The sequence below is a fragment of the Pezoporus wallicus genome, unplaced genomic scaffold (genome assembly GCF_028554395.1).
Source record: "Pezoporus wallicus isolate ANWC-B61680 ecotype Strahan unplaced genomic scaffold, APGP_CSIRO_Pwel_v1 contig_5418, whole genome shotgun sequence".
In the NCBI taxonomy this organism is placed as follows: domain Eukaryota; kingdom Metazoa; phylum Chordata; class Aves; order Psittaciformes; family Psittacidae; genus Pezoporus; species Pezoporus wallicus.
The window spans coordinates 5,721,543-5,735,033 of NW_026640709.1; the positions used below are offsets into that span (position 1 = coordinate 5,721,543).

At 37.9% G+C, this 13,491-nt stretch overlaps 1 protein-coding gene across 2 annotated transcripts in view; it reads right to left on the minus strand.

Moving 5' to 3' along the window:
• Window positions 1–583: 583 nt before the first annotated feature.
• The window catches only part of STXBP6 (syntaxin binding protein 6), a 118,248-nt gene continuing 105,340 nt past the window's right edge, over window positions 584–13,491 (minus strand). For both annotated transcript variants that reach the window (XM_057420095.1, XM_057420096.1), the window contains 2 exons: window positions 4,483–4,640; window positions 584–979 (listed from right to left, as the gene is read on the minus strand). In XM_057420095.1, coding sequence (XP_057276078.1) covers window positions 956–979; window positions 4,483–4,640 — 182 coding nt within the window. In that variant the 3' untranslated portion in view covers window positions 584–955. The remainder of the gene's footprint in view (window positions 980–4,482; window positions 4,641–13,491) is intronic.

Consider the following 13,491-nt stretch of genomic DNA (forward strand, 5'->3'; position numbering starts at 1 on the left):
CTGAAAACTGAGACACATACCAGAAGTTATGATACTAATGTACCAAGACATGCTTTTTGAAAGCCTCTATATTAGAAATCAGATCACTAGCTAACACAAAAGTCATTCGAATCAGACGAGTTTCTGAAGTGTTGGAGAATAGTGCATTCTCATTTTCCCACGCCTTTGCATTCTCATTTACATAGGCCTTTACTCACAGAATCACAGGTAAAAAGATGATGAAATGTTATTATCAGATTGCGGAATTCTACATTGTGTCTGAGGCACAGCTATGGTCACATTGATGTAAATCTTACTTTTCTCCTCAATTTTGAAACCTCAAGCATACATTCTGTAGGTTTCATTATACTATTCAAATAATCAATCCAGAGGTGAAAACAGGAATATGCATAATGCAGCTATGAAATTCAGATATGCACTTGTGAATGCTGGTGATGGCACATGCAAAACTTCCTACATCGGGTAGAAGAAACAAGCTTTTCCGTTTCTCAGGACAATGCAGTCTATTCTCCACTGGTTACAACCCCAGGTGTATAATTCCAACATTCTCATTCTGCTGATGCTACATAAAATGAAAAGCATACCACTTCTTTGGATTTTATTTCCACACATATGTCCACAACAAGTTAAATAATTTTCCGTACAACTGGGGAAGAATATTACTATTTTAATCCTGATCAGCTTGTCATTTGGTCCAGTTCCCCTGTTTGCTTTCACTCCTGTAACAAAGGAAATACAGGTAGAAAATACTGCAGGACTGTGTAGCAATATTACAAAGAGGAACAAAAGTCAAAAAGGTAGAAATGCAACACTGTTTCCTGCACAGAAACTGAAAGAATGCATCTCCACTGAACTGGAAGAAAAAAAGCACACAGAAGTCTGGATCTCCTGTAAAAGATGCTGGATGTAGCCTTTTCAGTTTCTCTTGGGAAGATTTCAAGTTTGGGCAGTATTCTCAGCATTTGTGCTTCATGGCAAGCTGAAAAAGAAAAAATTAATTAAAGGGAGCTCACGTAACAATAGCTATATCAAGCTAATGTAGCTAGTTAGTATCAGAAGAGTTCGTAAACCAAGTTCTCCAAAAGATGCCTGAAATGTGTAACTCCTTTGCACACAGATATGCAATCATTCCCTTTACTGTGATAGACGGGCAGAGTCTCTCTTTGCCACACTGAGGGAGCAGGATTTATTTGCTTTCATAGCCATATTTCCCAATGTTGCATTATTTTGCTATCTGTGAGGAGAGCTACAGCAAGAGGCTAGAAACAAAGATGTGCCTAAAGGAACAGTCATTTCGACTTCATGATTTGGATTGTGAAATACAATCAGAAATTCTAGACTTGTTCAGCAGCAATGCCATTACATAATGATGAAAAATTAAGGACTGATTGCCTTTCTACCTCTGTAATTACTCATTATTTCTATTTCAAATAATTCAAAACTGTGAATGAGAGGGAGGGGAAAGAGCGAAAGTGATTTAAATCCTGTATAAAAAGTGTAGATAAACTGCAAACCAAGCAAATAACTGAAGTTCTAGGACCTGTATATTATCTGCAGATAACAGCATGATAACAAAGCTGAGATGAGAAACTCACCTAGAAACCAGAACTAGCAAGAACTAAGAACAGTTAAAACTTCCTCATTTACTACCAGTGAAAATTTGACCAACAAATGACTCAAATTCAATTTGCATAAGCTTTTGATGCTGAAGGAGTTCTATAACACACTCACCATGGTTTCTGCCTCATTTGGCCTTCCCCCTATCCTTATCCATCAACGTCCAATCTTACTGTCACCATCATTAAGGTGCAGTCAAACCACACTAACATACAGGACTACCCCACTGCCTCTCCTTCCTTGCCTATCCCTACTGAAGAGCTTATAGCCATACATTGCAACACTTTGACATTGCACAGCTGTGCAAGTCATCCCACCATGCTTCTGTGATTACAACTGCATCATAGTTTTCCAGCTGTGGAATGGCTTCTAACTCTTCCTGTTTGTTGCCTGAGTAATGTTCAGATATAGAAATTAACTTGTGAGCAAAATCTGTATCCATTCATGATACTGTAGGGGTGAAAATAATTACAGATTGACATCTGAAAGTACATTTACTGTTTATTGAAGGCAGGGATAAAGCAACCAAAATCAGAACTCTGCTGAAAGAAGTGCTCACACAAATACTATCAAGTTAAAATTGGTGCTCTTCTCACTGTCACTATTTTGTCAGAAAGTTCTAATTTTGCCATTTATGCAACACTCAGCTGGATCTCACTTTCCTGGTTTCACTGAAGTGAATAAGCTTTCCCTTCTGTACAAACAACACCTACGGTCTCAGTAATAGCTGCCCCTCAAAGACTTAACCAGAAGAACATTAACAATAAACAATACTGTACTTATTCCTAAATGCTCCACTAAAAACCAAACAACCCTGTTGCAAACCAAAGCACATCACCATAAACCAACAGTCTTCTCTAACCTAATACATTCCTGTGTGGCTGCACCATACATTTTTGTGAGGTAACAGAAAAGGAATTGCAGGACTACTGCACTTCTAAGACACAATTCAAGACTTGGGGCACCAATACAGAAAACACTGAAAAAAAAAAAAAAAAGCCGTAAACCCCATTTTACCACATTATCCTTATGATTGTTAAATGACAAGTATTTGTTCCCCTGAAACATAAAGATGTTATTTTCCTCTTAAAAAGTCAAAACCCAAGCACTTATTACGGATCCTTAATTACAATCCACTCAAAGACTGTCACACTCCTGTTTCAGGCAGCTGGTAATTGGGATAACTTCATCAGGACATGATTTCACATTCATCTGGAGAACAGTAGTAACCTTTATAACAGGACTGGCAGATAGGTTTCATAAAAATCAGCCCAGGACAGTCCAAACAGAGATGACCCCTTCCTGCTCTGCATCGCTTAGACATTTCCTGCATAAAATATTCTCACTTACTGCCATACAGACATGTAAACTCAAATGACTATGAACAAAATCCAGATTGAGAAGTTTTTATTTGATTATAAAACCCCAACAAAACAACAAAACCCTTGTATTGTGGATGATTTTAGTTTCTCCATCATTTCTGCTACATTTTCCTTCAACTTTTGTTTTGAATTATTAACTCAGGACTTTTTTAAGCTTTTGTTTCTAAATATGGTACAGCACAGGCTATCAAAGATCATATTTTTATTGTAAGACTGTATACAGTAATCCTAAGATTTTTAAAGTAGGATTTTCAAAGTATGATTCTCCTAAGATAACCTGATAAACAGCTTTGGTTTTGGCTCACAGCACATCTTCATCTGTAGAACTGCTGTTCTGCACATGTGAAGATGAAAGAGCAACACACACTATTCAAATCTTGTTCAAGATTCATACTGGCTCATATATCAAGAGGCATGTTTCACTTTCAAACTCCTTACCAAGCAGCAATCTATGCTTTATGCTACAGCAGCAAACTTTTTGCCCCCTATCCTAGAAGCAGTGGCAGCTGCTGCTTAAGGCTGGCTTACTAAGTTGGCATAGTTATCATCACAGTGTGTGGGAGAAGGTGTTAGTGTTGGATGGAAGAGTCCAGGAGCAGGCTCGTGCCATACTCAGACCACTAAGTTGAACCATGCTGATCTAACTGGACCATGAAGTATAGGATTATCCCAGTAAATATTAATTTGTTTTGTGACATGTTAAAGACAACATAAAACAGACGTTTGTATAGAACTGCAAGATACCAATGCAGGATTTCCTACTGTTAATGCAGTAGCCCAGCATTTTTTTGATGCAAGCATGATAAAACCTAACGCATGTGTGTTAAGCAGCAAAACTATTGAACTTGCATGCTAAAATAGTTAAGCACATTCAGAAAACTTTTATCTTTAAAAAAAAAACAACACAACATTTTATTTGCTGTGGATGTGTTACACAGCCATCAAATCAAATGCTTTGGATGTCGAATTTCCGTCAGAGATGGAAGTTCAGCACAATTATCCATATGCAGATGCATCAGGCATAGTACTGTAATACCTTCCAGCAAGCACAGAAAACGTCCATACATTCCTGAGACAGAATGATTCCTCAAAATCCTCCTAAATCACATTTCCAGACATAAAAAGATACATCTTCAGAAACAGACAGATAATCACTGCTTATCAAAGGGAATTAACAACAATTTTACTCTACTGCTGCATAAAGTATGAGTAATTGTGCCAAACAGTAGTGGGAAGATGGATCTGAAATAGGCTTCAGGAAACTGAAGACAGGTAGTTTCAATTCAAGCAGAAGTGCAGCAAGCCTCAGATCTGCACACAGAAGTTATAAACCAGAAATCTGCCAAGTGAGGAAATTTATCAAGGAAAACAATAAGCTGATTGTAAACAGTAATGGACTGCAATTCTTTCCAGAGCTTCCTCCTCTTGAAATAAAGGAGCTCGACTTTAAGCTATTCAGAGCCGTATCCCACCCAAATCTTACCTTGTGTGCAGTTTCTGCAAACTGCTGAGCACTGTTTTTCAGCTCTTCTGTCTTTTCTTCTGCTCGACCTAGCCTTTCACCACGCTCATTCAAAGCCTGACTTGCCTTTTGTACTGCACTTGTCACACTGTCTGCTGCTGAATGGAGTATGCTGTTTCCTGCAATATCAAAAGAAGCTATCAGATATATGATTAGTATTCAATACAATTATTATCATTTACAATGTTCCAGAGCTGATGTTACCTGCTAATTTACCATCCAGCTGCATTCTGGAAAATGGGGTAAGTTATTGTTTTCTCATTCAATCTGTACTATTAGCAAATTACAAATAAGTACCATATGGTAACATCATAGTTGAGAGTAGACATAACTTAGCTACGTATTATTCTTTAAGCCTTATGCTCAAACATAATTTCAGGGAGCTATTCTATTACGTCAATTAAACCATTCACAAGTGCACACAGGTTCCTTCACAAGACTCTCACTTTAATATAGATTAACTTTTCTTTGGAAGTTCCACTATTCCCCTAGAGAATAAATGATTGACAGCACCGGACACATCTTCATGAAAACACCATTTACAACTGTACTCCAAAAACTATTACCACACTTATTTTATGCTGTTTTGATCTATCTGCCTTTGACCCTTCTCTGTGTGGGGCACCTGCCATGCTTCATATGACAACATACTTTATTTAAACTTTAGTATTTAAAGTCCCACCAAGTCTCAGTATCTTCTAAACCTTTAGCTCTATTAGCTTTACCACTCAAATCAACTTAGCAGTTTCTGAGTTTCTTCTCTGGCACACAATGGAGAAGTTTCTTCAAGTTTTCAACAGAACTGTACTTCTACTTTACATTTATCCCTTTTAAATGCTCACCTTTGTAAGTACTCCTTTCTATATTGCTTCTCAACAGAAGGGATTATCCTTTTTCTGAGCTGCTGCTGAATATTTATAATATGAACCACAGTACTACCTGAAAACCCTCCAGAGAAAGTTACATGCTACCAGTATGAACTGATCAGTATGAAAAATTATTTTGACCTAGCCTTTAACCTTTGTCAGAAAAAGTATTAGTAAAAATTCAGCTTTTTGCAAGACAGGAGGTTGCCCCTTGGTGTCTTCCAGAAGCTTCTGAACTTAATTTACCTTACAGGAATTTGTTATCTAGGAATTTGTTGTCTAAACATATACAAAGGCATCGTGAGAGCCAGAAAGTCAGTACAGAGAGTATTAATCACCAGGCAATGATGTTACTGCCAATTTTCTAAACTGACCCAAATACTATAATTGCACAGAGCCTTTTTTCACAGTGCGAAAACCAAATACGTAATGGTTTTAAATGAGTTATGCTGCTAAAGGTACAAAAACTAGTTCAACACATGAAGCTGACCCAAGCACTACAGCAAATCTGCTGTTATAACAAAGTTTGCTGTTCTTATGGATGAAGGAAGACTAGAGAAAATGAACACAAACCCACAGCTTTCATTGTTAACTTGAAAAATGCATCTACTTCAAAAATATTGCCAAGTTAGAAAAATAAAACCAAAACATTAACTTGAAGGGTTATTTTGTTATTATGTTCATGAGGAAAAAAATAAAAGACCCATTCAGACTCATTTTACAGCTAATACTCCTTTCCTTAGAAACAGCAAACAAACAACAAAGAGCAAAACTGAAGGCTGCCTCAAGCAGCCTGTGGAACAACAGTATCAGCTGCCCATGCAGGAACTCTTGAGATGAAAAACTGCCTTAGAAATTCATTAAACTAAACCACTACTAGTATCAAAATATGGATGTGGGGGAAGGACTCAAGAACCTACACACAATGACTCACATCTGATGAGTCAATATTAGAAATACCAAGCAAAGAGCACCCTGACCCCCTGTATACCAATACTGTTAGATTTTTTATATCAGTAATTAAGAGACAGAAATGAAACTTCATCTTTTAAGTGGCCTCTCTTCAGACACTGAGGAGTCTGATAATGAAACCAAACAACTTTAAATATTGTATACTTTCTTACTTCAAGATTTTTCAGTCAGTTGCTATTTTATTCATAATTTGCTTGTTTAATGACAAGTTCTTAGGAGATTATTTTGGCTTCTGTTCAGGTAGCTCTTCCAACACATGTAACTGGGCAACACTGCACTGGAAATAGTTTCCATTTTTTGGAGATGTGATCTAAAGACTAACTTCTTGCATAAAATGCTGCTAGTTTTCTAGTATGAGAATTTTAAAAGCTCTCAACAATGGATTAACTGCTGTATACAAGATCACAGAGCTTCTGCTTAACTCAAGAGAAGCTGGGCACATGGAGAGACCAATAAAAGCAAGCATCGTTTGAAGACTTACAAATGTGCTCGGTGGTAAAAGTTAACGTATTTTTGATCTTTTTAAATTTCAACAGGAAACTGCAGAATGAAAATATTCTGTATTTTCTGTATTCCTGAAAATATCAGGATTTATAGCCAAAGACTGATATCTATTTTTCCACTTCCTTTTCAGCACAGAAGAATGAACTTGGAAATTTGGCACAACAACAGTAAATTTGTTTCTCTCTAGCTAATACAATATTATGTTCTCTCCAGGTTAAGATCTGCTGTATTTGTCTACGGTAGTGACTTGCAGAAGCTGCTATTGTGAGGCTGCTTTGGAGAACCTTTTGGATATTCTTTTCCAATGGCATGTTAGTAAAACAATAGAAAAAAAAACTCCACTCTAATCTGTGAGCAACACAGAAACCCATGTATCATGTACTGTATTTCATCAGTATATTTCTAGGGCATCTGCAGGTGGTTGCTGGTATGACTATGCCTTGTCCTTCTATTAGTATCACTACAAGAATAGCAACACTTACACTGGATGTTTTGGAGAAGCATTCCTACGAACAAACCACCTTCAACCTGTAAAATTTTAAGCTGTTCTTTAGGAGGTAACTATTGTGATTCAAGATTTCCAGAGAAGTTTGTTCCGTGAGTGAACAATAAAACCACCTGAACTGCACCCACTTAGGTGTAAACTTCCTAGAGTCTGGAAAGACTGTTTCCCAGCTCTGCTTAGTTTTTACCGAAGATGTGACAACTGCTGTTTAACCACCTCCACTTCCTCTTCAGCCCCTCCCCTAAAGAGTCTGAGGGATTTCAGGACTTCTCATCTACTGTGTGAGAGATACAAGTTCCTTAATTGAAGACTCACCTGCTTTTCACACATAGATCTTCTCAGAAAAAAGATTTTATAACACTTGCAAGATGAGATAAGCACCACCAAAACATGGGCATGGGTCAGCTGATGTTCTGAGCCGTTTTTAGTAGGAAAGAGCTCACAGTGTTCCCAAGATGTTCAAGAGTCTGCGATCTCAAATTTTGCATGGCTACAGTCTTCACTGTGAGCAGAAAGAGTCACATGCCTGTGTCGCTGCTTTTTCTAAGGTATATGGAGATCCATTTTTGGAGCACATGTACCTTTCTATAGCTCTGTAAAACAGATCTCAGAAGTATGAAACTAAACTAATCAAGCTTAATACAGTGACCTTCTTCAGTTTAATTTTTCTATCTATAAAAGCACAGAAATATATTGCTAATTTATTTTCAGTTACTTAAAGGAGTGCCTTAAAAAGGTCACTTTATATTTTTTTCTTCTGTAATACTTTTACTATCTGAATTTGTCTACCCAGCAGAGAAGACAACGCAGATTTCCAAAGCAATCAATAGCTACAACTGTATTGCAATAGTAATACAATTTGCTAAGAAAATTAAACACTCTGAATTTGCTGTAGTGAAATACATACCACTAGAATTAAACTCCCCTCTCCCCTTAGAAAAATCAATTAGTGACCTGTATAATTATATATAACATTACTGGGGCCCAAAGAAGAAGAAATAGTAGAAGGGCAGCTGCCCTTAGGCGAGTGCTTTAGACCAGTGATCCTAGCACTGTTACTTGCTTAGGGACACAAAACCTGAAAGAGTAACACTTTGCAGGAAGCACCACAGCTCCTCTCACACTCATTTTTACAATTTTGGCTCTTAAAATCACCAGCTATATCAGAGGGTCTTGCAGCCCATGAAAACACGTGACATGTCTTCAGGCCTTTTATCATGCACATCCTTTACCCAACATACCCAGCACCTGAAAGATACAGACATACTATCATCAATCAGCATGGGAAGTGGTACGTTTGTTGATGAAACTAACTGGTGTTTAGAGACTACTTAGTTTGCATAACTTGTTTTAGTTTGCATAACTTGTTTTATCACACATTCATTAAAGGTTCATCGCATTCTCCATTAGCCATATCAAACACAGGGATTTATTTATACATTAGTGATGAGTCTACATTGACTAATTGGTAAATGCAGGCACTCACTTTTTAATTCTATATGCATTAATACAGCATTTAGCAACTACCTTCTGAGAAGGAAGTAAACACAATTAGCTATGACAACTAAGAAGTTCCATCTATCGTGATTTTTTTTAAACAAAAATGTGTCCATTGAACTGCATAAAACTGGACCTGTGTCACCGAATAAATGTTAACAGCATAATGACAATCAGTTCATTAACAAGACCATTTCTATCACATGGTAATTATTCTAAATGTCTACACATACTATTCACATTCAGATATACACTGGTGCCACTAAAAGTTCAACAGAAGTTTGGAAGCACTTACTGTAAATACAAAGAATGTATTTTTCTCCTTCACTATTTTGTGTTTTGTTAACTGCCTGTGCACTCTTTACATAAGAACTAAAAGCACTGAAAAGTTAAAGTATCAACAGAAAACTAAAGGGATATAGGGAGAAGAGAAAGGTGCTGAACAATTAAAAAGAAGATATCCTTGCGAAAGAGGGAAGCATCACAGAGATGGTTTTGTAAGCGGGAATGTGGTCTGGAGAGGAGGCTATATAGTACAGCACTATTTTTCCTCCCAGACTACTTCAAAAACTTACTGAATAAAAAGCTTAAATTGACAAAAGCCAAATACAGGAAAAAAAACACAAAACAACCAAAACCCCCCAAAAAACCCAAACAACACCACACTAGGAGGGGAAGAGATCAATATAAATTCTGGACTTCCTCGCAAGGAATAGTGAAAGAAACCTTAAGACTGTATTTCTAATTATAGCTAGGAATTAAGATTACTTTCTAGTTTCTCTTATCACTCCTCAAAAATGGATGTGACAAAGACAGAATATAGCTTCAAAAGGGAATTCTGAAAATAAATTACCTTTTTAATTTTCATCTAAAATTAATGAAGATCCTTTTGACAGACCAGCTTTAAATTCTTTCCTTAGTGATAGTATTTTTCTAACTCTTCATACCAATTATTATTATTATACTCCATTGTCGTGGTTTAAACCCAGTCAGGTAACTCGTTCACTCACCCCCCCCCCCCACTTCTTTCCCTCCCCCTACTCCCAGAGGGACGGAGAGGAGAATCGAAAAGAATGCAACTCCCACGGGTTGAGATAAGAACAGTTTAGTAACTAAGGTATAACACAAATCACTACTGCTACCACCAATAATAACAACGATAAAGGAAATAACAAGGGAAGAGAATACAACACCTCACCACCAGCCAACCGATAACTCGCCCCCCAAGCCCGACCAAGCTCCGACTGATACCTCTTCCAACCCTGCAGTCTCCCAGCCCTTCCGGCTAACTCCCAGTTACATCCTGGGCATGATGTGCTGTGGTATGGAATACCTCTTTGGTCAGTTTGGGTCAGGTGTCCTGTCTCTGCTTCCTCCTGGCTTCCCCTCCTCCCTGGCAGAGCATGAGGCTCACAAAGTCCTTGGCCAAACCAAAACATCGCTATCAGCTCTGTTCCCAGGCCGAAAGTCAAAACACTGCACTGCACCAGCTACCAAGAAGGAGAAAAATGACTGCTACTGCTGAACCCAGGACATCCATATACATATATAAAAACTGATTGAATTATAAAATTACAAAGAAAAAGCCACCAGTTTTCTAATATTCTGATCTTTCAAACTTCTTACTGGCAAGTTACCTAAGCATAGAAAAAATGCTCAAGATAACTGTGGTTATTTAAAACAAAAAATATTACTTTATTGTACTTCTGAAGTTCATTCAGAAACGGATGTATTACCTTTAAAAATCACAGAAATATTTGACCTGAAATTACTGGTCATTTCATAGGTCTCTCTTAGCATTTCATCCTGTCATCCAGGCTGTTAAATAGCATGGCCTTTGGTGCTGACTTAAAAGGAATGCCAATAGTAACTGATTACCATTGTCTTGACTATTCCCCTTGGTGTTCACCCACCCAGTCTCTAATTCCCCAGCTTTGCTATGATGATGCTAGAGGAGAGTGTTGACTATCTTGCTGAAGTCAAGAGAAAGGACATCTGTTGCTCTCTCTTCATCCATCAAGCCAGTCACTTCATCGTCACAGAAGAGAAGCTGGTCAGGAACAGTTTGCTTTTAACGTATCTCTGGTGCCAACAATCCTTGCTCTCTGCTAGAAAGTTTTTTCACAAGGATTTGATCAATAGCCTTAAGAAGATAAAAAATATATTTCAAGTTAACTAGAAATTGAAGTTTTCAACATAGAATTATTGCCTGGTTCAAATAATTGTTAAATATCAAAGCTTCTCTATGGATGCATATAGAATTCAAACTCATGAAAACCTCATTTAATCTTCAGTCCTACACATAATATGGCAATTCTTACTTGTCATTAATTTTCAAATTTCAGGCTTGATAAAAATTACTACAGACCTTTGCATGTCTGAAACTGGTTTGGGGTTTTGTAGTCTTTCTGTTGTTGTTATTTGTTTTCCTCTTTCTTACCCACCTCCATCCTGGTTTTCATAAAAGGTTTTGAAAACCAACCACCCATAATTACTGCACAGCAAAGTTGCACAGTATTTCTTTGATACTAAACTCATTCACTGCTACTTTAAAAACTTCCAATAGACTGAAGAAAAAAAATAAATCATTATGACAGCTTGTATCAGTCAAATTTTTTTTTTCTTTTTAAACTCGATGTCCTTTTCTGTCTTTTTATCAGTGAAGGGTTGCTATTTTAGCATTCTGTTTCTGCTAAGCTCTCTCTCTCTCTGTCAGAGAGAGCCTGATATGCTAAACCTGAAGGTACTCAAGCAGCAGGAAATTAAGAGGGAAGAAATCCTCTAGTGTGGGCTGCTGTGTGGGAATTTGTACTTGTTCCAACTAAATATCTCCATCGGCAGTGCTGATGAACAGCTTGCAAGTAATCAGGCTCTGCAGTCTGCAGCACATGAACACCCCTGAAGCAGGCTTCCCTAAACCTCCCTGAATCTATTAGGGTACAAGCAGCCCCACTGCAAAACTTCTCTCCATGTTCAAGGATGAGACCTGGGATCTGCCCCACAGGAAAACTGAAGTGTTTCTGAACACAGCAGAAATCAGACAATTCCTACAACATTATTTTGGACTCGTAAAACCTAGAACTAGTCACAAGAAGTCTCAATCCCGAGTTACAGTTACTAGTGCTTGCCAACAGTAACACTCCATATGCCCACATTATTTCAATTTACTTCCACTTTAATCAGTCTAGCTACAGGTAGACAACCTTCCCTTTAGGACATGTATTCCTCTCTCTCTCCAAAAGCACTAGAAATTGGTAATTCTGTTTGTCAAATATGAAGTGATGACTGCCGCCAAAGACAAAACAGATTTTGGTCTGATCTGGTTTCAATGTTCATTAGGTTCCAAGAAAATTCTTGAAGATGTTGTGTAACAAAAATTGATGGACATTTAAGAAAATCACAGTAATCAGCATATTCAAAACAGGCTAAGAATAAGGTAAATGTATAGGGATAGTTATCTAGCATCTTTTCAAAATCTCCAACTGTCTGTGGCTTTTTTTTTGCTTGTTTGATACCTTTCAGACATTTCTACCAGCAAGTAAAATCCTGTATTTCCTACATCTCTTCATTAGCACAAGCTGAAATATCCATCCAAATTCTACTCAAAATCAGATTTTTTTTCTCAGAAGAAATATTCAAAAAGAGGAAATATTTCATATAGGATAAAAAAGCAGTGACTACTATAAAGAGTTGTTTTTAGTATGAAATAAAATCTACTTTGAATGAAAGGCTGCGGTGGGTTGACCCTGGTTGGCAGGTATGCCCTCACCCAGCTGCTTGATTACTTCCACCCCACGGCATGAGGGAAGAAAAGCAAAAGGGCATAAACAAGAAAACTCAAAGGTTGAGATAAAAACAGTCTAGTAAGTGAAGCACGAGGGGAGGTAATGTGACACAGGGACAAGGACAACTCACAACAAAACAATGGACGGAATGATGGAAAATGATGGAAACAATGGAAAAGTAGTCACCACCAGCTGCCCAATGCCCAGCCAGTCCCTGAGCAGACCACAGCCCCCGAGTAACAGCTACCCTGGGGTAAGGTAGCTGCCCCCTAGTTCTTACATGCTGAGCATGCTGTTACATGGCATGGAGTACCTCCTTGGTCAATTTGGGTCAGCTTCCCTGGTTGTGTCCCCTCCCAGTCTATTTGCTGGGGGCAGGCAGAACAAAAAACTGAGAAGGACTTGACACTGCGTAAGCACTGCTCACCTAAAACATGGGAGTATTATCAACATAGCTTTGGTTATGACAAATACAGCACTATACTGGCTGCTATGGAGAAAATGAGCTCCATCCCAGCCAAAACCTAATTAAACCAAAGTTTAATTCACATTTTCCCTGTCAAGGCAGTCCAAAGGGCTTCCACATCTCCAGATGAAATTTTTTTTGTTTTGTTTCAAATGAAATTCACTGAAGTATTGACACTTCTTTTAGCATAAACCCACACCAGGGAATCTCTTCCCCCTCAATTTCCTGCTGCTTGAGTACCTTCAGGTTTAGCACAGCAAACTCTCAAATCACCTACCTGATTTGGAAGCGCAAATCTGTTCACACACTGTCACAGAATGATAGAATTGTTGGGGTTGGAAAGGACCTTAAGATCATCTAGTTCTAGCTCCCCTG